This window comes from Esox lucius, chromosome 9, assembly GCF_011004845.1.
Source record: "Esox lucius isolate fEsoLuc1 chromosome 9, fEsoLuc1.pri, whole genome shotgun sequence".
Classification (NCBI taxonomy): Eukaryota; Metazoa; Chordata; class Actinopteri; order Esociformes; family Esocidae; genus Esox; species Esox lucius.
The window spans coordinates 894427-921870 of NC_047577.1; the positions used below are offsets into that span (position 1 = coordinate 894427).

Below are 27444 nucleotides of genomic sequence, written 5' to 3' on the forward strand. Positions count from 1 at the left end.
GAGCCCGTCCATTATATTATACGTCATCGTATTCTTCGTTAGTTTTATAGCGTTGGGCTAACAATAATTGAAAGGGACGTGTCACAACCTACTCTAACAAATCAATCGGAATTATTTTAAGACGTTTCGGCTTCCAATAGTGATACTGTTTGTTTGTTTCAATGTGAGCGTTAATAACTGATTCGTTACAAAGGAATGTAACGATCATCAGTCAACTCCATTACACCATGAAAATCCAAAGAATAAATGCCAACGATAGCTAGTTACACAAACTATAATACCTGTCTGTCTTAATGAGAGTTAGCATGCTAGAAAACCCTACACACTAACATTTGTATTTCATCAACTGTAACATGTGTTAGGAAGGCTGTGACTATTATCACATCCATTTTGGAGTGGCCCGATATGATAGGAAATCAGCATGCTGTATACCACACTACACTGATTTATAAACAATTCTGAAGAATCTACAACTATAAGCACCATGTGATGTATGATCATGTAATTTATTTGGGAATTCCCAGTCCCTACTGCTGAGAAGCATCCCCACAGTATGATGTTGCCATCACCATGCTTCACTATTGGGGTGCTGTGTCTTGAAGCATGGGCAGCACCAGGCTTATGTCAAACACAGCTGTTTTAGTTTCCCTCTATTTTGATCTCATCTGACCATCAAATGTTTTCCCCACATCGTAGCTGGGTCCAGATGGGCTTACAGATGCTTCTTATTGAGTAACAGCTTGAAATAAATTCTTTTGGAATGCATTGATCATCTTGGTGTCAGCTTAGTTTTATTTTCATTCCTTTTGGAAGTTAAAACGGCCTTTTCAAGCCTACATGGTGAAGGGAATACTACTTACCATCAATTATTGACATTAATATTGAGTTCAAGCTGGAATTTTGTGGTTACTGTAGTTTAAAGTAATACAGAATTTACCACTGCATTGTAACCTCATTTCAGCCAGCAGAAGAGTACATCTTTTTGTCATTATCTCTTAACCGCATTACCCACTCCAGTCAGCAGATGGAGTTGTGCGTCTCTAAGGTTGGGCAGAGATTCAGGCTGTTACAGTGAAATAAGAAGCTGAAGACCTTCCTGTGAAAGAAGGGAAATAATTGTTTATGGTGAAAGAGGAGAATCTGACCATGAAAATAGAGGAAGATCCCAATGTTGGAGTGAATGAGAGTCGATTCCTGTCACATTAGAGGAGGAGACTGAAGATCTGATTAACACCAGTAAGTTATGTCCAATATATAATATTACTTCTATACATCAAGGAGCCAGTCTAGGACAACATTTTTAAATAATATGATACATTTAAATGTTTTTTTTATTCTGTGTGTAGTTACAGAAATAAACACAACGAGACGATGTTGAAACTGCGTGAGATGGCTTTCTGTTGCTTGGCTCCTTGGCATGAATCTGCCTTTATGTGGTTATTCATGATGCATGTGGTGACAGAAAAGCAGGTCAATGAAAAGAAAATGCAGGACGGCTGGAAAGAAATGTAATTGAAATCAGATTTATCTAAACAATGTGACATTCTTTTCCAACTATATTTTATTACTGATGTTATTGATTAGTTGTTGCAGCCCTAGTCTAGAGTGATATTATTGTTTAGTTGTTGCAGCCCTAGTCTAGAGTGATGTTATTGATTAGTTGTTGCTGCCCTGGTCTAAAGTGATGTTATTGATTAGTTGTTGCTGCCCTGCTCTAGAGTGATGTTATTGATTAGTTGTTGCAGCCCTGGTATAAAGTGATGATATTGATTAGTTGTTGCTGCCCTGGTCTAGAGTGATGTTATTGATTAGTTGTTGCTGCCCTGGTCTAGAGTGATGTTATTGATTAGTTGTTGCTGGTCTGGTCTAGAGTGATGTTATTGATTAGTTGTTGCTGGTCTGGTCTAGAGTGATGTTATTGATTAGTTGTTGCTGCCCTGGTCTAGAGTAATGTTATTGATTAGTTGTTGCAGCCCTGGTCTAGAGTGATGTTATTGATTAGTTGTTGCAGCCCTGGTATAGTGTGATGATATTGATTAGTTGTTGCTGCCCTGGTCTAGAGTGATGTTATTGATTAGTTGTTGCTGCCCTGGTCTAGAGTGATGTTATTGATTAGTTGTTGCTGGTCTGGTCTAGAGTGATGTTATTGATTAGTTGTTGCTGGTCTGGTCTAGAGTAATGTTATTGATTAGTTGTTGCAGCCCTGGTCTAGAGTGAAGATTGTGTTTTAGTTATTGACTCATAGTTGCACCACACTTTCTTATACAATCTTGCTGCTTAACCATCTTTACTTGTCATTCACACAGGAGAGAGACATGACTACAGTAGATCCTCTGAGGAGTCTCAACTACATCATGAAGGCGGAGAAGAGTCACTCTAAATCAGAGCACCTCAAGAAACCACAACAGAGACACACAGTAAAGAAACCTCACCACTGCTCTGAGTTTTAATAGGAAAAGTTTAATGTTTTTATAAGAACTTAAAAGACACCAGTGAATCCATACTGGAGAAAAACCTTATAGTTGTTCTGACTGTGGCAAGAGTTACACCTCTTCAACAGATCTTCAAAAACACCAGAGAATCCATACAGGAGAGATACCTTACTGCTGCTCTGAATGTGGAAACATTTTGACTTCTTCAACGGATCTTAAAATACACTGGAGAATACATTCAGGGAAGAAAGCTTACAGCTGTGATCAATGTGGAAAGTCTTTTGCTCAGTCAAACTACCTGAGATCACACCAGAAAACTGACAAAGTCAGCTACCTGAAAGCACTCCAAAGATCTCACACAGGGGAGAAATCTTTCAGCTGTGATCAATGAAGAGATTTACTCAAGCAGGCCACCTAAAATCACACCAGAGAAGTCATACTTGAGAGAAACCTAATAGCTGTTTTCAGAGTGGGAAGAGTATTGCGAATTGAAGCAACTTGTAATCCCCCCCAAAAAAACTCACACAGGAGATAAATAATATAGCTGTGATCAATGTGGGAAGAATTTTAGTTACAGAAGGTACTTAAAATCCCACCAGAGAACTCATGTAAAAGAAATGTTATAAAACCATTATATTGGAATCCAAAGAATGTGAAATGGACAATTTATAATGATATGATTTGGGACATTTCAGGTTTTTTATTGGAAACAATAGGTTCCACTAGGATCTAGCGAGTCTGACACTGTAACCTTTACTGATGTTATTATTGCACTCAAACTTTGTGTGGACTTGTTTGATTTCCTGTGGAGTACTTAATTGTAGTTCAGTGTAAATATACTGTAAGAGTAATGGATTTATGTTATAACAGTTAAGTGTAAATATACTGTAAGGGTTAAGGATTTATGTTATAACAGTTCAGTGTAAATATACTGTAAGGGTTAAGGATTTATGTTATAACAGTTCAATGTATAGATACTGTAAGGGTTATGGATTTGTTATAACAGTTCAATGTATAGATACTGTAAGGGTTATGGATTTATGTTATAACAGTTCAGTGTATAGAAACTGTAAGGGTTATGGATTTATGTTATAACAGTTCAGTGTATAGAAACTGTAAGGGTTATGGATTTATGTTATAACAGTTGAGTTTATAGAAACTGTAAGGGTTATGGATTTATGTTACAGGGAACCTGATATTTTCTTTTCAGCAGGTGGCAGGTAGAGGCTTTTAGACTTTAAGTGTTTCTAATTTAACATTGATGTACTTTGTGATGAAAATGAAATGTTATTGTTTAATAAATGTTACCTCTTTTTAAAATGGATGTCGTCATATGTCACTGTTCCTTGAAATATGTAGTTGTCTGATAAAAATAGGCTTGTTTAAACAGACAGAAAAAATGCTTTGAGTCAAGCTAAACTACTGATCCACAGACAGTTATTCAAGTCTTTCATAACAGAGACTGTTAATCTCACTGAGACTACTATGTCTCAGACCAAAGCAGGTTGGAATAATCAGAAGTTAAGCACTTGCCCGAATTTGTTTTTACAGAGAATTAAATATTGTGGATCCTCATGATTCTGACAAGGCAGAGATGAGTCTCTTCAGTCATCACAGCTGTTAACGCTGCATGGGAGAGTACTCATTTCAGAGAAGTTATAACACTGCTCACGCTGCACAGAAGAGTACTCATTTCAGAGTAGTCATACCACAGTTTAAGCTGCATGTGAGAAAATTAAAATCAGAGAAGCCATACCACTGCTCACACATCATGGGAGAAAAGTTATTTCAGAGAAGCCATACCACTGCTCAATCACAAATGCTAGCTTTGTCTTTTGTGAGTAAACATCTTTTATTAACAAGGTCCCTGATTTCAAGTGTCTACTGGAATTTGGTTCAGAGAAATTGGGGTATGTGAGTTTTTATTACTATACTTTGGTTTTAGCAAATGTTTTATGCCGTCTTATCCCATTTAATGTGAAATAATATTGACAATGAGCACAGGAAGCTACTCCCCTCCTACAGAGGGGAGTAACTTTGTGTCTGCAAAATGAATGTGGATGAATGTGGCATCAGCCTGATCAATCATCCCTCAAATCCAATTTCAATTGGCGTTTGTCAATTCGTGTTAAAACTAAGTAGTGCAGCTAAGTAGAAGTGAGCAGAGCTCAGAACAGTTCATAACTGTATCACTGCACCACCCCTCCTCAGGGCTCATGTTTCTCTGCTGAGGCGAAATAACAGGCAATCCAAAGATTTTGCGTTAATGTTCTACATTGGAAGAAGGCCAATAGCCTGGAGGTCAAGGTTGATGTGTCTGAAAGGTTGCTGGTTCAAAAGATGGCAAGGATTTTTTTTTTGTGCTCTTGAGTAACACACTAAAGACTAATTACTTGTGTAACTCGCTCTGGATCAGAGCATCTGCTATATAACTAAAATGTAAATAATGATTTTTCTATTTGTATTTGTGATGGCAATTTCATCGATCAGAACTCTTAAAGGAGGGAGTACAAAGACAAAATTCTCTTGGCATAATTTAGTTTATTTGCAAATAGAGAAACGTGTCAAATGCTTACAAAATAATCGTGAGAGGAATCTCTAACTTAATACATGAACAGTCATCAGTACTTATAGTGGAGAAAGGGTTGTGGTAAGATGCTGTCCTATAGACAGAACACATTCCCTTTGTTCCATTACATTCCTAGGTTTCACCCAAGCTATCCTCCCCCACATGGGAAACCTCTTCAACTCTAGGAGAAGACTAACAGCATCTGGACAAACAACAGACAGACACTGATGGGTTATACAGATTTACCGATTCACAAGTAACCCTATAATCTGCTGATACCAGTCAATAATGACCCTGAACACCAGATCCCCCTCTCCTACATTCCTTTTCTTATCCAAACATGGGGACTCAGTACCTTTAACTAGTAACCCATTTATACATGTATAGGACCAAGTATACATCAGTTCAAGAATTTCCACAACAATTAATAAAATGTTCTGTTAACTTTGAAGATAAACTTGGAAGATCATTTTGCTATGTGGAGGTTTCATTTAGGTCTCTCTATTTAAAAAAAAACTAAGTTTGTCTTTGTCAGGGGAGAGACCTGACCCTCAGCCTGACAGTGGGAAAAGTCCTTCAGGTGAACCAGACCCACAGACAGCCAAATCAGCAAGACCACATCACTGCTCCTATTGTGCAAAGAGTTATAGCAAAATAGGATCACTGAACAGGCACAGTAGGACACACACAGGAGAAAAGCCCTACCAGTGCTCCCAGTGTGGAAAGAGGTTTATGGGTTTAGTGAGACTGAAACAACATCGAAGGATACACACAGGGGAGAAGCCATACAACTGTTCCCACTGTAAAAATAGTTTCAGATGGTTAGGGACACTGAATATGCATGAGAGAACACACACATAAGAGAAACCTCATCAATGCTCCATATGTGGAAAAAGATTTTCCCAGAAAATACATCAGGGAATATACACAGGTGAGAAGCCTTATGACTGCTCCCGATGTGGAATTACTTTTGCCTGGTTAGCGTGCCTAAAATCTCATGAGGGAGTTCACACAGGAGAGAAGCCTTAGCACTGTTCCCACTGCGGAATGAACTTCAGGGTGTTATTGAACCTGAAACAGCATCAGAGATCACACACAGGAAAGAAGTCATATACAGTGGTAACAAGTATTTGATACAGTGCCGATTTTGCAGGTTTTCCTACTTACAAAGCTTGCTCAAAACTGGAGTACTGATCATATCTGATAGTTTAAAACATACTTTTAGTGGTTTATTAGATTATTTAGAAATGCAGACATTTTGTATTAGTGAACAGTTGATTGGGTCCACCCATCTTTTGGACCCTTTCACCATGACAACGGTCTAAATTATTCAGAGCATGGATTTAACCTGGTTTCCATGGGGGATGTGTTTTAGCTGCTCATCGGCAAAAATGCAATTAAAAGTTTATGGTTGTGTACAGACAGTCAAAACTGCATTTATTTGGTAATTTTATTGTATTCATTTTAGAGATAATTAAAAGGAAATTTTAATATTTTGTGTTTATCATTCATTCATGACATATCCAACATTTTTACTAGGTTTGTGTATTCTCAAATCAGAAAATGTAACTCCGCAAAGCTTCCATCCCTCTTATTGGAGGTCACAGCCCCTTTAACATGTAACAACAGAGTTACACCCTTTAAGGTCTGAAATTATGTTCTTCAGGAATGTTGACTGTGGATGCGATGAGTAAAGATTTAGGGAACATTTTAAAAATTGTGTAGGCTATTAACTGCCAACTGTTAACTAATGATTTGTTAATGCTGTCATTAATCAATAACAACTCCTTTGCAAAGTTTGCATCTGTTTTTTAAACAACCAAATAAAGTATGCAAATACACTTAAACATGGTATAATATTTTATACATAAATTAGATAGGGAAAATCACATTGAGGCTGTAGTCTCATTTTCAGGTGAGTAAATACAGTCATCCTAAAAAAAGACACAAAATAATAATTACAAAAACAGAGTGATCCATTCATGCAATCCATTCATTGCTGCCACTGTCCGAAGTCCTCCTGGCTGTGTAGCAGATCAAGACGATGCCTGACATTTCCAGCCCCCTCCACCCGGTTGTCCCTGTCCTTGTCCATCTGGTCATGCTTCTGACCTGGATTAGATTTAATAGACTCTGGACAAGCTCATCATCAACATTGACAATGTCAATCTTATAACATGCCTGCATTCCTCACTGCTGACAATTGTGATTTTTATATTGTGTTGTTAAAGTATTTTTCTTCTTTTAGTTAAAAATACAAATTTCTTGTTTTATTTCAGATTTTTTTATTCCCATGACGTAATTTGCCATTCTCCTCAAATACCCTTCCTTGTGTTCCTACTCAGCTCCTCCAGTTTCTTAACCTTCTCCATGTCTCCTGTCTCCGTCATCCTCTTAATCAGGAAGTCCAGATGTTTGGCAGTGGACAGTGAGATGGCCTTCAAGGCAATCTCTTCCAGTATGATGAGACACTGGTAGGATTCCTCCACAAGTGAGGTCTTCTTGTTTGTGAGCTCCTCCAGTTCCTTCTGAAGTCTGATGAGCACATTCTCTTTCTCCCCAACACCTTTCTCACTGATGTCATACTTGTATTTCAACTCTTCATATGTCCTGGTAACCATCCTGGTCTTGAGATCATACTTTTCATTTCCCTTGACATGCTTGGTGAAGTGGCATTTATTAGTACACACAGTACAGTGGTTGTTCTTCATCACACTGCACCAGGAGAGATCAGAAACCCACCAGCAGTCTGGATAGTGACAGTTCTCCTCACAGACTGTACAGATGGTCGCTCCGTTGTTGTAAAGAAACCAATTCCTTAATGTATCTACTGAGATTTTATCTTTGTAGATTTCCTCAACTTCATATGAGAAATTCTTGTTTTCCTCCATTTCATTCTTGTGTTTCTCCAGGGCATTTTGAGTGTCCTTGATTTCCTTTTGCTTTACTTCAATCTCTTTTATCAGTTCCTGTAAGTTGCCAACTACAGCTTCCAGCTGTTTGCGTTCTCTCAGTACTCCTTCCGTCTTCTTAACAGTCTTTGTTTCAATGTTATTCAAATAAGTAAACAACTTTTCCATGGATTTTAATCCTTGATTCCAGGCCTGTTCCTGATAGTGATCATATTTCTCATCATTGGGTTCACTCTGAACATTATTAAACACAAAATGTACAGGATGATTCTTCTCATTCTTGGCACAGGGAACCTTTGCTGCAGTAATGGCTTCTAGCGCATTCTTTGGGGCCATTCCATCAGAGTGTGTGATAAAGGCCACAATGTTTTTTTCCATATCTTTGCCAAATAAAGACAAAACTGCATCAAAGATGTACTGTTGTCTGTCACTGAGACGATTCATTGCTGCCTTTATGACTAAACCAACAGCATCAATTTGATGAATCCCTTTATCAGACCTAAACAACTGAAACAATTTTTCAGCGATCATGTTGTCTTTTTCGATTCCTCTTGTGTCTCCAAATCCTGGAGTGTCGATAATGGTGAGAGAGTAGGGGACTCTCCTGCCTTCATATCCAAATATCTCATATACAGTTACTCTTGTAGTTTTACTTTCAGTCTGACCTGTTGTCTCCTCTTCAGTGATCTCAAACCAGACTTTGTCCTCCATCTTAACCCCCAGGACATAATTGACCATGGCATTAATCAGAGTGGACTTCCCTGTACTAGTCTCTCCTACCAGCAGAATAGTTTTGTTCATCATAAAGGGATCTTTCTCTAGAAATGTACATCTTCTGAGTTTATCATTATTATCCAGACTCATCTTCTTTGTTTCTAGTTGATATCTTGCAGGAGGTCCTCTATTTATAAGATGACTTTGTGGAATCATGTTTTTTACTTTTGATGATGTGTCCCTGTGAAATAAATTATTGTATATTGTTATTATACTGTTACTAGTATATTGGTATACAGCTAAAGTTACAGCTAAATCAAATGTGATTTACCTCAGTTGCTGCTAAACATAATAACCAGCAACTCCAAATAATAACTAATACATACTAAAAGTGACTTTTAGTGGATGTGCATCTCATACAGCAAACTGCATCAAAGTAGACTAGTGCTCCACTGGTAGGGCACTTTCAGTGTTTGTCTCCACTACTACCAGTTTTTAAAACAATGCCTACCTCAGAAAAAAAACTGCCTTTTATCAAACCAGGAAGTAATTTGTTTTGAATTATGAGATTCCTACTACTTCCACAGTGCTTTGCACCTTGAGGTAGGTACAGAGGCACATCTAAAAGTAGATGGGTGTAACGTGGAATAGAGATGAGGCAGGACTCAAAAGCAGAGTGCAATGATCAGGGCTTTTAATTCCTAAGATTAACTGAAACACAAAGACTTGATTACAACGGACCGGTCCTGACCTGAACATCACACTTAAGACAAGGGACAGGGGAGACTAAATTGGGAGGTGATAAGGTGAAAATGAGAATTTATTGTTTCTTTGATCTGTGTGTTATTTCTCCTCACCCTAGTATGTAGAGGGCCCATCACCCTTAATTTCTCTGAACAAGAATAGACTGAGTTTGAGAAGAAAGTTCTTTGTTTCAGATCATTTTGAGCCTGCAATCGAACACACAAATGCTGAAGCTCTAGATCTTCAACTAGTATATAGAAGGCCAGTATTATTTATTCTTTCATCAGCACAACAATTTTAATACAGGGGGTGGGTCAACTAACCCAGTGGCTAAACTTACCCCATGCTCCCCTTCTTGCATTATTTATAAACATTAAACCAAATCCATATCTTGTAATTTACTTTTATGATCTAATTGGGCATATACATTTTGGATGTGTTAACCAGATCCAGAGCAATCATTTTCTGGTCTTTGTCTTTTCATGGAGATTGTCTATGAAGCCTGTTTTATAGTCCAGAAATAGACTTAATCTGGGTTTGATCAAACAGCTTGGAAATTCTTAACATTGGTATATTCAAAATCCTTGGATACTCACTTGAATTCCATGATGGTATTTTAGTTGTGTTCCACCCAAATAAGATACAGGTGACAGGTGTTAACAGGATTCATTTCTGTAAATAAAGAACATATAGCATTTGATAGTTTGTAGTGTTTCCCCTTTATACTTGGTTGCAGTGTAGACCATACAATATTGAGTGCAGAGTGCATAGTTTGTCATTTGCACGCCTTATTAGCACATGGGAGGGTAGCCACGTTTGGAAATCTTTGTTGGGCCCACATTGACCGGGGGAATATTAAAGGAAGGCAGTTGTGGAAGGTGGAACATGGGCTTTATGAATTGTTGTACTGTTCTAGTCTAGGACCCTTTGGTAATTCAATGTACACTCACCTAAAGGATTATTAGGAACACCAGTTCAATTTCTCATTAATGCAATTATCTAATCAACCAATCACATGGCAGTTCCTTCAATGCATTTAGGGGTGTGGTCCTGGTCAAGACAATCTCCTGAACTCCAAACTGAATGTCAGAATGGGAAAGAAAGGTGATTTAAGCAATTTTGAGCGTGGCATGGTTGTTGGTGCCAGACGGGCCGGTCTGAATATTTCACAATCTGCTCAGTTACTGGGATTTTCACGCACAATCATTTCTAGGGTTTACAAAGAATGGTGTGAAAAGGGAAAAACATCCAGTATGCGGCAGTCCTATGGGCGAAAATGCCTTGTTGATGCTAGAGGTCAGAGGAGAATGGGCCGACTGATTCAAGCTGATAGAAGAGCAACTTTGACTGAAATAACCACTCGTTACAACCGAGGTATGCAGCAAAGCATTTGTGAAGCCACAACATGCACAACCTTGAGGCGGATGGGCTACAACAGCAGAAGACCCCACCGGGTACCACTCATCTCCACTACAAATAGGAAAGAGGTTACAATTTGCACGAGCTCACCAGAATTTGGCATAAACAGAATGAGAACATGGATCCATCATGCCTTGTTACCACTGTGCAGGCTGGTGGTGGTGGTGTAATGGTGTGGGGGATGTTTTCTTGGCACAATCTAGGCCCCTTAGTGCCAATTGGGCATGGTTTAAATGCCACGGCCTACCTGAGCATTGTTTCTGACCATGTCCATCCCTTTATGACATCCATGTACCCATCCTCTGATGGCTACTTCCAGCAGGATAATGCACCATGTCACAAAGCTCAAATCATTTCAAATTGGTTTCTTGAACATGACAATGAGTTCACTGTACTGAAATGGCCCCCACAATCACCAGATCTCAACCCAATAGAGCATCTTTGGGATTTGGTGGAACGGGAGCTTCGTGGCCTGGATGTGCATCCCACAAATCTCCATCAACTGCAAGATGCTATCCTATCAATATGGGCCAACATTTCTAAAGAATGCTTTCAGCACCTTGTTGAATCAATGCCACGTAGAATTAAGGCAGTTCTGAAGGCGAAAGGGGGTCAAACACAGTATTAGTATGGTGTTCCTAATAATCCTTTAGTTGAGTGTATTTTTCTATCACTTGTCATGGTATTGGAGTTGTGTGCTGGGAACAAAGTAATATGTGTGGTGAAGTCAAGGTTCATTCTAAGGGAGATCTATTGACATCTGTATGGCTGATGCAGGTCAAAAATCACAAGTGCAGCTTCAAAATCAAGATTGAATACCTGTTGCTATATCACAAGCCTCTCCTAATACAATCTGTTCATACAGTACAAGTTAGGTGTGTACACAAAAAATTATGTACATTAATTTTCAATGACAGCATTAGAAATTATAATGTGTCCAAGGATAATATGTTTATCAATTATCAATCAATCTTGTGTATTTTTCCTAGTATCCTGTTAGCGACACTCACCAACACAGGAATAACTTGTATCCTTCATACCAAATCGGTAAATTGACCCTCACTACAGCTCCACTTCTGAGGGCCACACTTGTAGTGGTCTTCCCCCCTTTTAATGCTGATCCATAAAAAGTGACATGGTCTAAAATTGACACGAATGTCGACAAACTCGTGGGGATAAACTGAGATAACTATTAGTAATATTTCTGCAAAGAAAACAAAACAATATTTGTCTCTGCACCGCTAACTCGCTTTGCGAATCGCAATGAACAGCACAGAAAGAGGACAGGATATATGTAACACAACAACAGCACATAGATTTGGATAATCGCGATGGTCAATGTTTTTTATTTAATTTCATTTTTGCCAGGCTGCATAACCGGAGCCGGCCAGGAATAGCGAATATCTATGTAGGAGGGAGTGACCCTTGTTAAATAGTGTAGTGGTTATTGACGCGGCCTGGCTAGCAAGAGGTCCCGTGTTCAAGCCTCGTCAAAACAAACTATGCATTAGGATTTGTTCAGGACAGACAAAAAGTGGCCCTGGACACACTCCATCTCAGTACCATCGATGAGAAGTTGGGTACTGCAACCGTTAGACTTCCTGTAATCCACAATGAGCATCTTGGTTTTCTTTCCTGGGAAGGTGTTCCGGTCCCGTCCCACCAGGAGGAGACCCCGGGGAAGACCTAGGACACGCTGGAGGGACTATGTCTCCCGGCTGGCCTGGGAACGCCTCGGTGTCCCCCCGGAAGAGCTGGAGGAAGTGTCTGGGGAGAGGGAAGTCTGGGCATCCCTGCTTAGACTGCTGCCCCCGCGACCCGGCCCCGGATAAGCGGAAGATGACGGTATGGTATGGTTTTCTTTGCATTGAGGGGCATGTTTTTATCAGTGCACAAAGCCAACAGGCACTTGACCTCCTCCCTGTAAGCTGACTCGTCACTGCGAACTTGACAATGGTGTTGAAGCTGTGTACAGGAATGCAGTCATGGGTGATGTTATGGACATTTTGAACTAAGGTACATTTGAGAAATGTCTGTCTTTCCATTGGCTAGTATGCAAATCTTTACTTTGATTGTGACACACATGTCTGTATAATATCAGAGGATTATTAGGTACTTTTGACCATGTTCTCCTGCCTAGACAAAGAAGGGTGTCAGTCCTTTTGTTCCTCAGGAATGTGGTCCTTGGGGTGAAGTAGGAGCAATTGGCTTGTTTAGGTAAACGCAACAGTAAACATTATGGCAGGAAGGATAAGGTGGGGGGACAGCCCGCCCTTTAGGTAAAAACCTATGTGACATAAGACAAATGGGCAACAACTTACCAAACCCCTTTTAACTGTCATAAATATGGACTGTGCATGTATGGAGTCAGAGACTCCTCGGACGATTATGTTTGTAAGCGTTTGACACGTCTCTTATTTGCAAATAATTAATAAAACTGTTACACGGTGACAAGAGAATTTCGTCCCTGTACTTCCTCATTTAAGAGTTCTGATCGATAAAATTGCCATCACATTGAATAGGGTGGTAAGTTAGTGGATACTAGTAAGCCTATTACTGGCTAATATTCTTGTCCCTCTAACCACTATGCTATTTAACACAGGGGAGTCATTCAGACTGTCACTCACTCACTCAGTAAGAGAAATTCGCTCATCTTGGCTCCGATTACGTTGTCTGGCAAAGAATTTGGTGCATTATGAAACATAAATTATGACAAAGGAAACCCCAAACCGTTGAGCAGCTGAAATCCTATTTCAAGCAAGAATGGGTAAACATTTCACTTTCACAACTACAGCAATTGGTCTCTTCAGTTCCCAAACACTCACAATGTATTGTTGAAAACAGGTGATGAAACACAGTAATAAACATGCCCCTCTTCCAACTTTGTTAAAACTTGTTAATGGCATCAAATTCAAAAACGAGCACGTATTTTTCCAAAAACAATAATATTTCTATGTTTCTATATTTGATATGTTGCCTTTGTACTATTTTCTAATAATTTATAAGGATAAATGATTTGCACATCAGGGTTGTATTTCCAAGCAAGATAATTCACTACATTCTGGACCATGAGCAGTGTATATCCTTGTCAACAGCAGTGACTTTTTTATGTAATAAATATCAGGGAAGCAGCAAATATGTTAATTACATAAGCATTCTGCCTCTATTAAAAATACAATCATAATAATACAGGAAATAATATCAACAAACAAGAACCTGTAATAATTATAAAGCAGACACTTACATCCCAATGAACATCCAGAAGTCAAGCTGACACCCATCCCCAGATGTTCTTATTTATAGCAGACTGAAATCATGGAAGGAGGGGCTGATAGTATTTGACCAATCAGAACATCCATGTACAGCTCACAGTGTGTGGTGAAGAACCTCTGAGGAGGTCAGCTGATTTCAGGGAAAAACACTGTGCAGTTAGATAGTGTGTAGAGAATGCAGTGGGAGTTCTGTGAAATCACGTGACTAAATGGAGGGACAGGATGAGTTCAGACAATGTAAATAAAAAGTATTAGGTAACTTGTAAACATGTAAATCCCATCTAAACTGAAAAACACAATATTTATCAAACCTAAAAATTGGAAAGAAATTATTCAAACTTTTATTTTATCAGTGGTCCCAATTTAAATCAATTAATTTGTTTAAACCTGTATTTTATCAGTAAATCCTATGTAAATTAGCCAAGTGGGTTTAACATGTATTTTTCAAGTTAATTTATTAGTGTCGATTCCATAAAGTGTCAGTTGCTGTCAGGGCCTGAGCGGAACCCAAAAAAAGACAAGGACAAGTTTAGATGGGATTTACATGCTTACATGTTACCTGATACTTTTAATTTACATTGTCTGGACTCCATCCTGTCCCTGCATTTAGTCACGTGATTTCACAGATCTCCCACTGCATTCTCTACACACTATCTAACTGCACAGTGTTTTTCTCTGAAATCAGCTGACCTCCTCAGAGGTTCTTCACCACACACTGTGAGCTGTACATGGATGTTCTGATTGGTCAAATACTATCAGCCCCTCCTTCCATGATTTCAGTCAGCTATAAATAAGAACATCTGGGGATGGGTGTCAGCTTGACTTCTGGATGTTCATTGGGCTGTAAGTATCTGCTTTATAATTATTACAGGTTCTTGTTTGTTGATATTATTTCCTGCACAGGTCTCGGGTCAGTCTGGTTATGAAAGAAGGTTGGACCACACTGCACAGGTCTGAGGTCAGTGTTTTAATCTTCCTGTGCAGTGTGGTCCAACCTTTTACCTTCATAACGAGACTAAGGTCTGTAGCTTCAACTGTTTGCAAGCTATTGAGCTTTAAATGTCTGAATATCTGTTAAATATCGAACATAAAACTACCTTTACTACGTTAAGATTTTATGATCTAATTGACTCTGTCAATCTTACCCAGTCAGTGACTTGTCTGACAAATGAAAAGGGACATTTGAAATATATCAGTCTGTGTGTAATGAATTAATATAATATACAAGTTTCACTTTTTGAATGGAATTACTGAAATAAACCAACTTTTTGATGATATTCTAATTTGATGACCAGGACCTGTATATCCCATCATCTACCTGTTTTGTTACTGCTGTAGTCCCCTACTTTAGGGTCGCAACTTGCGTTCCTGCATGTCATCTGCGTGCGATTAAAGCCCAAATTACACGGCAGGCGAATGTCAATTGTGTCATTACTGTGGGCGTAATTTTGAAATGTTGGATTATGAACTTGTTGGAATTCGTGGTGAAAAGTCTTCATCATGGGTAAGTGAGTGTTGTAATGCAAATATAACTTGATTAGTTAGCTTTACTACAATTCTCCATTAAACATTGCATATATTTATTGGCTTTTTAGTTCTCTAGCTGTGTGTTAATATCGAGTCTCCATTACTGGCACCTGGCAAATGATAAACATCTCAGCGGATGATTTGAAACTCCTCTTAAGTACCTGGGGCTCAAAGGGTGCTGTAAGATATTGAAACAGCTTCTCATCTAACTCCAGCTGGGTGCGCTGCAATTTTGCCCAGCTGCTTTTAGGTTGTGTAGTTGAGCAGACATTTGGTTCTCGGGTTGTGGAGTAGATTGCTCGTTCTCTTCTGTCCCCCAAGCTGTCATTGTTCTCCTCCTGGTTATTTCTTTCTGTCATTTCTTACAGGTTATACGGATAAGAAAGCTTTATATGAATGGCACATTAACACACAAAGAAACTGCCAAATACACAGACAGACAGACACACACACACACACACATACACAGACAGAGCCTGATTAAAATGTCATATTGTAATGTTTGCTAAATGGAAATACACTACAATATTATATTACCAACCATTTTCTGACATACCCTATAGTTTTGATGTGAGGCAGCAGGAAAGACATGAGGTGGTAGCACTTCCATGTTGGTTTCCCCGCTGCTGCTCCAGACCTACTAGGGGTATAGCTCTTGCATTTCCTGACAAAGGTGTCTGTTAGTATTTTCCATCTTTTGGAACACTCTTCCGCGTTGAATTAGATAACATTTCAGTATTTCATAAACATGAACCAAATAAAAAATATTTTCAAAAGCATTCTCCCCACAACTATATCTGTGCTGGAAATGTTTTTACCTTTTCTTTCATTTAGATTCCTCGGATCAGGAGACTCCTTTAGTAGCCTGGCATTTAGTTATCAGCTCAGCAACACAACATTGGCAGCTTGTGTTGATGAAACATGCAATTGTCAGAAAACTGATGCACCAACAGATGCCCAGCCTAAGTGAGGAAGACTGGAAGGCCATTGCTGAAAGGTCCTGTGAGAAGTGGAACTTTCCCCTTTGCAGAGGTGCAATAGATGGCAAACGTGCAGATTCAAGCACCAACAATGTCAGGAGGACAGTTTTTTGTATTATAATAAGACATTCTCCATTGTGCTTCTTGCCTTGGTGGACGCAGACTTCCGCTTCGGTGTGGTACAGGTAGGGGATTCCGGGCGCACAAGATTGACATCCCAGCAAGCAACACGCCAGTGGCCCACTAGCTTTTTGCCACTGTGGCCGCCGAGCGTTTCCGTTTTTTTTTTTATAGTGCGCGTCGCAGTCTGGCCGTCGATGGGCTGCTTTCATGACAATGCCTTCTAACAATACCCTGATCAGCGGCTCACCAGCGGCCCGACGGCAGCTAGCTGCTTTTATTCAATAAACCCAGCGGGACGCCTCACGCCCCAATATTAGGTTTTATTTATAATAATCCTCATCACAAATGACAATGAACTGAATAAAATCTAAATTTATTTCAAATAGTGCAAGATGCATACAAAAAAAATTCATGCATTATACAGCAAGCATACAAAATAAACATGTGCAAATGAACTGAAATAAACATTTTTCAAATAGTGCAAGAAAACAACCCTAACCCAGCAACAGTATTTGACTGTGAAAGTACAAAATAAACATAATACAATACAAAATAAATAATGGCTAGAATGGCAGTAATATACATAAGTATGACCTAACAGCAATCAATAGTTATTGAATATCATAGATACATCAGTGCAATAAGCTTATGAATGGTGGCATAACACTACGACTACAGTCAGAATTAAGAACATTCACACAGAGCTATAAATATATTAAGAGGATAATGCAATCATATATAACACTGTACATAGCAGCAGTAAAACACAAACAAATAGAAATACAGTACTGCAGCTTAGCAGCAATATTGGTTGTGCTGGAGATGTTATTCATATTCACGGCAGGTCTCTTGTACCGCCGCGACATCTTCTCCCACCTGCACTGTCAGCTACCCCTTTCTGGTACCTGGTTCTGGACAGCCTCATCAGTGGCATCCCGGTTGGAAAGATTCTTCCTTATGGCTCCTGTAATATAGTAATCAGATATTGTACTTAAAGAGTCTGACATGATTTTGAGAATTGCATGACATTCAAGACAAATGAAATGTTTCATGAAGACAACATGCTAGCGCAACTATAGTCTAGTTTTTACCTGGTTGTAGAGGCAGCTGTGCCCTCAGCTTGACACTCTTTAGTCAGACGTTTATCAAAAGCTAAAAAGCACAATGAAATGTCAATGGCTTAATAGTGAAATAAACAAAACTGCCATATAAATGTAATTTCAGAAAGGCTGTACAGTATTGCATTTCAGTAAAGGGCACACATTCAGACAAATGCAGTTTCATTAACACAAGATGCTAGCGTAACTATAGTCTTGTTTTTACCTGATTGTAGAGCCAGCTGTGCCCTCAACTCGACCTTCTCTTCAGTCAGCCACTTAATCTTCTCCAAATGTTCTGAAAGACAGTTATTTATTCAGTCCTAAATATCTGGTTATTTTACAATCAGAACTCAAATCGCAGTGTCCACCAAAATGTTCATTCTTACCTTCATGTGCAGAGCTAAAACTTCCCCCTACCTCTGCCTGCTTGCCCTTAAAAATAAATTGATGAACTGTCACCTTAACGTGGTGGAGGGGTTTGAGTACCCGAGTGACCCTAGGAGCTATGTTGTCTGGGGCTATATGCCCCTGGTAGGGTCTCCCAAGGCAAACAGGTCCTAGGCGACGGGTCAGACTAAGAGCGGTTCAAAACACCCCTTAATGATGAAAAATTATTTGAGTTCCGTGACGTCGCCCGGTATGGCGCAGCCGGGGCCCCACCCTGGAGCCAGGCCCGGGGTTGGGGCTCGCACGCGAGCGCCTGGTGGCCGGGCCTTTCCCCATGGGGCCCGGCCGGGCATAGCCCGAAGGAGCGACGTGGGGCCGCCTTCCCGTGGGCTCACCACCCACAGGAGGGACCATAAGGGGTCGGTGCGTAGAGGATCGGGCGGCAGTCGAAGGCAGGGGCCTAGGCAACCCGATCCCTGGACACGGAAACTAGCTCTAGGGACGTGGAACGTCACCTCGCTGGCGGGGAAGGAGCCTGAGATAGTGCGTGAGGTCGAGAGGTTCCGACTGGAGGTAGTCGGAATCACCTCTACGCACGGCTTGGGCTCTGGAACCACACTCCTTGAGAGAGGATGGACTCTTCACCACTCTGGAGTTGCCCATGGTGAGAGGCGGCGGGCTGGTGTGGGTTTGCTTATAGCTCCCCAGCTCTGCCGCCATGTGTTGGAGTTTACCCCGGTGAACGAGAGGGTCGTTTCCCTGCGCCTTCGGGTCGGGGATAGGGCTCTCACTGTTGTTTGTGCCTATGGGCCGAACGGCAGTGCAGAGTACCCGACCTTCTTGGAGTCTCTGGGAGGGGTGCTGGAAAGTGCCCCTCACACTTCTCAGCCTCCCCGGGAAAGTCTATGCCAGGGTTCTGGAGAGGAGAATACAGCAGATAGTAGAACCTCGGATTCAGGAGGAACAGTCTGGTTTTCGTCCGGGCCGTGGAACACTGGACCAGCTCTATACCCTCTACGGGGTGTTGGAGGGTTCATGGGAGTTTGCCCAACCAATCCACATGTGTTTTGTGGATTTGGAGAAGGCATTCGACTGTGTCCCTCGCGGCATCCTGTGGAGAGTGCTTCGGGAATATGGGGTCCTGGGTCCTTTGCTAAGGGCTGTCAGGTCCCTGTACGACCGAAGCAGGAGCTTGGTCCGCATTGCCGGCAGTAAGTCAGACTTGTTCCCAGTGCATGTTGGACTCCGGCAGGGCTGCCCTTTGTCACTGGTTCTGTTCATAATTTTTATGGACAGAATTTCTAGGCGCAGCCAGGGGCCGGAGGGTGTCAGGTTCGGGGACCACACGATTTCGTCTCTGCTCTTTGCGGATGATGTTGTCGTGTTGGCTTCTTCAAACCAGGACCTTCAGCATGCGCTGGGACGGTTTGCAGCCGAGTGTGAAGCGGTGGGGATGAGAATCAGTACCTCCAAATCCGAGGCCATGGTCCTCTGTCGGAAAAGGGTGGCCTGCTCACTTCAGGTTGGTGGAGAGTGCCTGCCTCAAGTGGAGGAGTTTAAGTATCTAGGGGTCTTGTTCACGAGTGAGGGAAGGATGGAACGGGAGATTGACAGACGGATCGGTGCAGCTTCTGCAGTAATGCGGTCGATGTATCGGTCTGTCGTGGTGAAGAAAGAGCTGAGCCGCAAGGCGAAGCTCTCGATTTACCGGTCAATCTACGTTCCTACTCTCACCTATGGTCATGAGCTTTGGGTCATGACCGAAAGGACAAGATCCCGGATACAGGCGGCCGAAATGAGCTTTCTCCGCAGGGTGGCTGGGCGTTCCCTTAGAGATAGGGTGAGAAGCTCGGTCACCCGGGAGGAGCTCAGAGTAGAGCCGCTGCTCCTCCACATCGAGAGGGGTCAGCTGAGGTGGCTTGGGCATCTGTTTCGGATGCCTCCGGAACGCCTTCCTGGGAAGGTGTTCCGGTCCCGTCCCACCGGGAGGAGACCCCGGGAAAGACCTAGGACACGCTGGAGGGACTATGTCTCCCGGCTGGCCTGGGAACGCCTCGGTGTCCCCCCGGAAGAGCTGGAGGAAGTGTCTGGGGAGAGGGAAGTCTGGGCATCCCTGCTTAGACTGCTGCCCCCGGCCCCCCCCGTCTCAGTTTCCAAGGTGTTACGCTGCTATATTATTGTGCTGGGGGACATGAGGGATGTACTACTAACTTTTCTCAGTTTCCTCCAATTTTAAATTTTAGAAGGAGATGAGGTCCTGGTCCACACCTGCGGATTACCTGGTTTGGGGGGACCGTTGCTGTTCCTGTCCTTGTCCACCTGGTCATACTTCTGACCTAGTCTAAAATCAAATATACTCTGGATTTAGCCAAGAGAAATGTATTTATTATTCCAATTGGACTCTTAATATCTCACCCGGCACAGCCAGAAGAGGACTGGTCACCCCTCTGAGCCTGGGTCCTCTCTAGGTTTCTTCCTAAAATTCGACCTTCTTAGGGAGTTTTTCCTAGCCACTGAAATTCAACACTACTGTTGTTTGCTCCTTGGGGTTTAAGGCCGGGTGTCTCTGTAAAGCACTTTGTGACAACTGCTGTTGTAAAAAGCGCTTTATAAATACATTTTGATTGATTGATTTGATTGCCCCCGCGACCCGGCCCCGGATGAAGCGGAAGAAGAAGAAGAAGACAAATAAAATTGGAAGCAACATGCTTTAAAAACAAGTTAAGCATCTGGGTTAAGTGAATGAACCCACACTTACCTATGTAGCAATCCTCTACATGGTGGCGTCGAGTACCTCTCTGGTGCCTTGGAGTACTGCGCTTGCTCCATCCTAAAAATAAACATCAAAGTTGGTGAACAGGTAAATATGGTGAAACCAAGTAAACATTGCAGCAATTACGAGATCAACATGTAATTCACATACCTGGCGTGGAACTGCTGCCACAGTCTTCCTCCTCCGGGAACAAAACTACAGAAAACGTCATCACCTGAAAGCAATGTTTAGAAAATAAGTTTAAAAAACCGGCAGCATAAGACACACACAGGCTAGCTAAGAACAATGTGAATACACAGACACCTCAGTAATGGAATTGCAACCGGTCCAGGTTTAGCGAATCTAAATTCACTGCCAAGAGTAACGTTATCCACATGTTACACAAAGAAACACGATTTAGCCAACGTTACATATCAGATGATAAAAGATACAAGGAGTAAGCACATATTATAAAATTTGAACTTGTTGATACCCTAAGAAACACGATTTAGAAAAGTTAGCTAACGATGTTACCATACCTGTTCAACTGTTGATATGCGAAGAAGCACATAACATCCGAACTTGTGGATAAACGAAGAAACAAGGGTTACTGTTTATTCGTGTCTGATGTCCAAAATATCCTTGATCTTTGTTTGTTTCGGGAGTTCATCAAATTGTAGTGATAATCCATTGTTGAGGAATGGAAGCTGGATCCAATGTGATAATCCACATGTTGTATTGTCCAATTCAGAGCATATAGCTTATACCTTAGAAACTTTGAGTTGGGTTGACGAGAGAGTTGACGAGAGAACCAAGTCACTAAAATGAATGTTTCTTCTAGTTTTCATGGTAAAACAGCGTGGGATCCAAATGGGGACTGTCTTGCCCATAGACCAACTCTCTTCCTTTTGCGTACATATAACACGGGTTCACACAATGTCGTGCTATGCATACGCCAAAGTCCTTTTTTGCGTGCAGTTGAGACGCGATCTCCTCCCATTAATAATAATGGTGGTCAATAAAATTGTTTAATTGACAAGCACCAACTGAAACCTATTTGAGAGGTACGGATTTCCCGAAGAGTGACTAATCGTTTAAAAGCCGTAGATTAACCTTTTTCTTGAAAGAACGTAAAAGGGTAAAGGTGAAACTTTAATATCGCATTTATTCACCATTGTGAGGAGGAGATCGCGTCTGAACTGCACGCAAAAAAGTACTTTGGCTATGCATAGCACGAAATTGTGAAGTGTAAACCCGTGTTATATGTACACAAAGGGAAGAGAGTGGGTTGCCATAGACACATGGTCTGTGTATTGCCTTACACATGTACAATTCGCTATAGCGCCATCTACGGACACGGCAGTGTTTAAACACAGTAAAGAACTGACCCCCATGAAGCATTAAAGTCAAGTCTATAGACGAGTTGAGCTGGTACCATGTAGTGGAAAATGGCCATTAGTTCGGAAAAATATTATGGTAAGCATCCCCCACACCATTACACCACCACCACCAGCCTGCACAGTGGTAACAAGGCATGATGGATCCATGTTCTCATTTTGTTTACACCAAATTCTGACTCTACCATCTGAATGTCTCAACAGAGATCGAGACTCATCAGACCAGGCAACATTCTTCCAGTCTTTAACTGTCCAATTTTGGTGAGCTCGTGCAAATTGTAGCCTCTTTTTCCTATTTGTAGTGGAGATGAGCGGTACTCGGTGGGGTCTTCTGCTGTTGTAGCCCATCCGCCTCAAGGTTATGCGTGTTGTGGCTTCACAAATGCTTTGCTGCATACCTCGGTTGTAACGAGTGGTTATTTCAATCAAAGTTGCTCTTCTATCAGCTTGAATCAATCGGCCCATTCTCCTCTGACCTCTAGCATCAACAAGGCATTTTCGCCCACAGGACTGCCGCATACTGGATGTTTTTCCCTTTTCACACCATTCTTTGTAAACCCTAGAAATGGTTGTGAGTGAAAATCCCAGTAACTGAGCAGATTGTGAAATACTCAGACCGGCCCGTCTGGCACCAACAACCATGCCACGCTCAAAATTGCTTAAATCACCTTTCTTTCCCATTCTGACATTCAGTTGGGAGTTCAGGAGATAGTCTTGACCAGGACCACACCCCTAAATGCATCGAAGCAACTGCCATGTGATTGGTTGATTGGATAATTGCATTAATGAGAAATTGAACAGGTGTTCCTAATAATCCTTTAGGTGAGTGTATATTCTATATAGCTACCCTAGGAACTGATAATTGGTTTCCGTAGATATGCTTTTGATTGGCTGAAGTCCTCTCCAATAGTTGGATACTATATCGTCCACCCTAAATTTCACTACTTCTTCAAGTTTTGCATTTTCCTATTGATGTCTATAATACACCACCAGCTATATTATATTCTTCTAATCAGTAAGCAAGTGTAACGATACCAGACGGAGGCATGTTGCTCCAGTAGCGGTATGCGCCGCTTTGATTGGAAGGTTGAGGTCTAGGAAGTGCGCCGGTTCCGGGTGAGGAATGACACGAACAGGGCGCAGACCTTACATCAAGCTATATCGAAATGCAATACATAGCTATATTTCAAAACGTATGTATGCCTAATTCCATTCCAAACCCCTAAAAATTGCCTCTTTTCTTTCCAAACATCCGTAACGTGGCACTTACGATGCACTTTGTAAAGAGCGACGTACGTAGTGGTTTGGGTTACAGGCGTAAGTCCGTCGTAACAAAGTCCCTATTAAAGCTACTCGCATCGTTAAACCGTCGTAAGTGCCACGTTATCGGGAAACTGGGCCTTCTGAGACACTTTTTTCCCCCTGTGTGTGCTTTTGTTATGAAGGTGTCTGTACTATTTTATTATGTCTTTTTATTGAAACTTGGCAACATTTTCTCCATTCATAGAACTGAATCCTGCCAACTCTTGTCAACAGTATCTCGGGTGGACCACACAACGAAATTACCGCAATGGCGTCCAAGTGAGTATTCAAATAGTTCTCTGTTATGTCAAATGTTATTAAATATGCAAATGTTATAATCCTTAGGCTGTTTTATCTAACACATATTAAGCCTCTTTCTGGACTAAAAGTGTACTTAATGGAGAATCTCAAATAAAAGTATTTACATTCTGTAAAATAAATTTTTTATGCATAATTAGACAAACAGTGGGGAAAGACAGAGGGGAGTCTTTACTGAAAGAGCAGTTCGCCTGTTTCTTCGAGTCATGATGTGTTATCACATATCCATATGGTCAAGAGCCGACCAATTATCTAATCTATGTGGAAGGCTAGATCCTTCCAGTTTACTCTTTAATTACTTTCTATTCATTTGCTCCTGTTTCTGTGCACTTGACTCCAATTTTATATATTGTGTATGATGGTACTTTGTCTGCAAAAGTAAATTGCATTTCTTTTCATTTAAATTACACAAACACATTTAATTTCAAAGTTAAATTTGTATGTGTGATTTGTTAAATTGGGTTACCTTCATAAATCAATGTGGTGGCAATTTATCTCATATGATAAATGTATAAATATGTAAAACAGTTACGTTTTCACATGAAAGTATACAGTATTTAAAGTGGAGAATCTACATTTCAAAACAGAAATTATATGTGAAACATTTAGATTTTAAATATGTTAAATTGTGGAGCAGAGGTAAACATGTTTACATCACACTTAATAAAAAAAAATGTATACTGATTAATAGATTGTGGATTGTATTGCATTCCTCCAACTAAAAGGTAAATAACATGTGATCTTTGATTTCCCATGACTAGGGTCCCATCATCAGAAATGAAAGGCACAATTCTAAGTGAACTTCTCCCTGAAGGACATCCTGCACGTTGTCAACTAATACCAGAGAAGGAAAGTGTGGGACAGGAAGATCACCCCCGTGCACGATACCAACTAATAACAAAGAAGGAGAGTCTGGACCAAGAAGATAAACTCAGAAGATGTACCTTTGGAAAGAGAGATAACATGAAGGTGAACAAAACCATTCTGATAGTTGGAGAAACAGGAACAGGGAAGTCCACTCTGATTAATGCCATGGTGAATTATGTCATGGGGGTGGAGTTGAAGGACAAAGTCTGGTTTGAGATTGTTGAACAGGAGAATGGAAAGCAGAGTGAGAGTCAAACTACAGGAGTCACTGTATATGAGGTATTTGGATATGAAGGCAGGAGAGTCCCCTACTCTCTCACCATTATCGACACTCCAGGATTTGGAGACACCAGAGAAATCGAAAAAGACAACATGATCGCTGAAAAATTGTTTCAGTTGTTTAGGTCTGATAAAGGGATTCATCAAATTGATGCTGTTGGTTTAGTCATAAAGGCAGCAATGAATCGTCTCAGTGACAGACAACAGTACATCTTTGATGCAGTTTTGTCTTTATTTGGCAAAGATATGGAAAAAAACATTGTGGCCTTTATCACACACTCTGATGGAATGGCCCCAAAGAATGCGCTAGAAGCCATTACTACAGCAAAGGTTCCCTGTGCCAAGAATGAGAAGAATCATCCTGTACATTTTATGTTTAATAACCGTCAATGTGAACCCTTTAATGCAGTATATCAGACTCGTCCAGCGTATCACCACCTTCAGGAGCAGGTCTGGAATCAAGGATTAAAATCCATGGAAAAGTTTTTCACTTTTTTGAATAACATTGAAACAAAGAGTGTGAAGATGACTGAAGGAGTTCTGAGAGAACGCAAACAGTTGGAAGCTGTAGTTGTCAACTTACAGGAGAGGGTTAAAGAGATTGAAGGAAAGCAAAAAGAAATCAAGGACACTCAAAATGCCCTGGAGAAACACAAGAATGAAATGGAGGAAAACAAGAATTTCTCATATGAAGTTGAGGAAATGTACAAAGATAAAATCTCAGTAGATACATTAGGGAATTGGCTTATTTTCAATGATGGAGCGACCATCTGTACAGTCTGTGAGGAGAACTGTCACTATCCAGACTGCTGGTGGGTTTCTGATCTCTCCTTGTGCAGTGTGATGAAGAACAACCACTGTACTGTGTGTACTAATAAATGCCACTTCACCAAGCATGTCAAGGGAAATGAAAAGTATGTTCTCAAGACCAGGATGGTTACCAGGACATATGAAGAGTTGAAACGCAAGTATGATCTTGGTGAGAAAGGTGTTGGGGAGAAAGAGAATCTGCTCATCAGACTTCAGAAGGAACTGGTGGAGCTAACACACAAGAAGACCTCACTTGTGGAGGAATCCTACCAGTGTCTCATCATACTGGAAGAGATTGCCTTGAAGACCGTCTCACTGTCCACTGCCAAACATCTGGACTTCCTGATTGTGAGGATGAAGGAGACAGGAGACGTGGAGAAGGTTAAGAAACTGGAGGAGATGAAGAAGATGGTTGAGGAGGAACACCAGGAAGGGTATTTGAGGAGATTTGGCAATTACATAATGAGAAAAGTTAAAAGATAATAAACCAGAAATGTCTTTATCATTCAGCAAGGATGTTTGATTTATTCAGGGTCTCACTGGCGAGGGCACAATGAACACAAAAAATACAGTAAATACAACGAACAAATGTATTGTATTTTTAACAAAAAGAAGAAAAAACACCTTTTCACAACAGTGAGGAACACAGGCCTGTTATAAGATTGACATTGTCAATGTTGATGATGAGCTTTGCTGTAATTTCCTGAGTTTTTGTTTTTTGGTTTCATGTTTGACCAATCAAGTTAAATCTCAGCTTCCTGTTTCTATTCCAGCCCAACTGCAGGCTGGGGTTTAGAAATCTCTGTGCCAGCACTGCAGAGGAAACTTTCATCTTAAGCTCATGATAAATGCAAAGAAAACAAAATGCATGTTTTTTTCATGGTCACAAAAGTAAGATGAAAATGTTTATAAAATGTATAGTTAAAATGGTATGAAAATTTGATTTTCTCCTTCCTCTAAATATCTTGGGATATGGGCTGATGACAACTTGTCTTTCAAAATACATTCAACAGAGCCAAATAAAGTAAATATCAAATTTGTTTCCTCTATAAAAAAAAACAGTTTAACTGGTGATTATTGTAATTATTCACCTGAAAATGAAACTACGGCCTCTGTGATTTTCCCTGTATAATTAAAGCATATGTATTATACCATGTTTAAGAAGTTTATTTTAAACAACTTTATTTGGTTGTTAAAAAAACAGATGCAAACTGTTTGCAAAGGAGTTGTAATTGATTAATGACAGCATTAACAAATCATTAGTTAATGGTTGGCAAATATTAGTATACCATTTTATATTTTCTCTCTTTTATTGTATTGTATTTTTATATTTTTCACTGTAAAGCACATTGAATTGCTTCTATGTATGAATTGTGATATATAAATAAACTTACCTTGACAGTAAATCTGTACTCATCACTTGCATCCACTGTCAAAGTACCTAAAGAACATCATTTCAGAGCACACCTTAAAGGGTGTAACTCTGTTATTACATGTTAAAGGGGCTGAGTCCTCTAATAAGAGGGATGGAAGCTTTGTG

General features: G+C 40.6%; 2 protein-coding genes across 7 annotated transcripts; one reads left to right on the forward strand and one right to left on the reverse strand.

Moving 5' to 3' along the window:
- Nucleotides 1–6848: 6848 nt before the first annotated feature.
- Nucleotides 6849–14053, reverse strand: LOC105030081. 4 transcript variants are annotated; one of them, XM_010903742.5, is made up of 3 exons: nucleotides 14035–14053; nucleotides 9968–10043; nucleotides 6849–8868 (listed from the first exon to the last, which is right to left on the reverse strand). In XM_010903742.5, the coding sequence occupies exons 2-3, from the start codon at nucleotides 9976–9978 to the stop codon at nucleotides 7317–7319; spliced, it is 1563 nt and encodes a 520-aa protein (XP_010902044.4). In that variant the 5' UTR covers nucleotides 9979–10043; nucleotides 14035–14053; the 3' UTR covers nucleotides 6849–7316. The 4 variants fall into 4 exon arrangements, with proteins under 4 accessions (XP_010902044.4, XP_010902043.4, XP_019905137.3 ...); XM_010903741.5 differs by lacking the exon at nucleotides 14035–14053 and adding an exon at nucleotides 12354–12406; XM_020049578.3 differs by lacking the exon at nucleotides 14035–14053 and adding an exon at nucleotides 11801–11819.
- A 765-nt stretch (nucleotides 14054–14818) lies between these two features.
- LOC105030079 lies at nucleotides 14819–27220 on the forward strand. 3 transcript variants are annotated; one of them, XM_029122107.2, is made up of 3 exons: nucleotides 14819–14905; nucleotides 23836–23909; nucleotides 24710–27220. In XM_029122107.2, exons 2-3 carry the CDS (start codon nucleotides 23899–23901, stop codon nucleotides 26385–26387), a joined length of 1689 nt encoding a protein of 562 aa, XP_028977940.1. In that variant the 5' UTR covers nucleotides 14819–14905; nucleotides 23836–23898; the 3' UTR covers nucleotides 26388–27220. The 3 variants fall into 3 exon arrangements, with proteins under 3 accessions (XP_028977940.1, XP_028977939.1, XP_012986960.2); XM_029122106.2 differs by lacking the exon at nucleotides 14819–14905 and adding an exon at nucleotides 22549–22589; XM_013131506.4 differs by lacking the exon at nucleotides 14819–14905 and adding an exon at nucleotides 23110–23521.
- The last annotated feature ends 224 nt before the right edge of the window (nucleotides 27221–27444 follow it).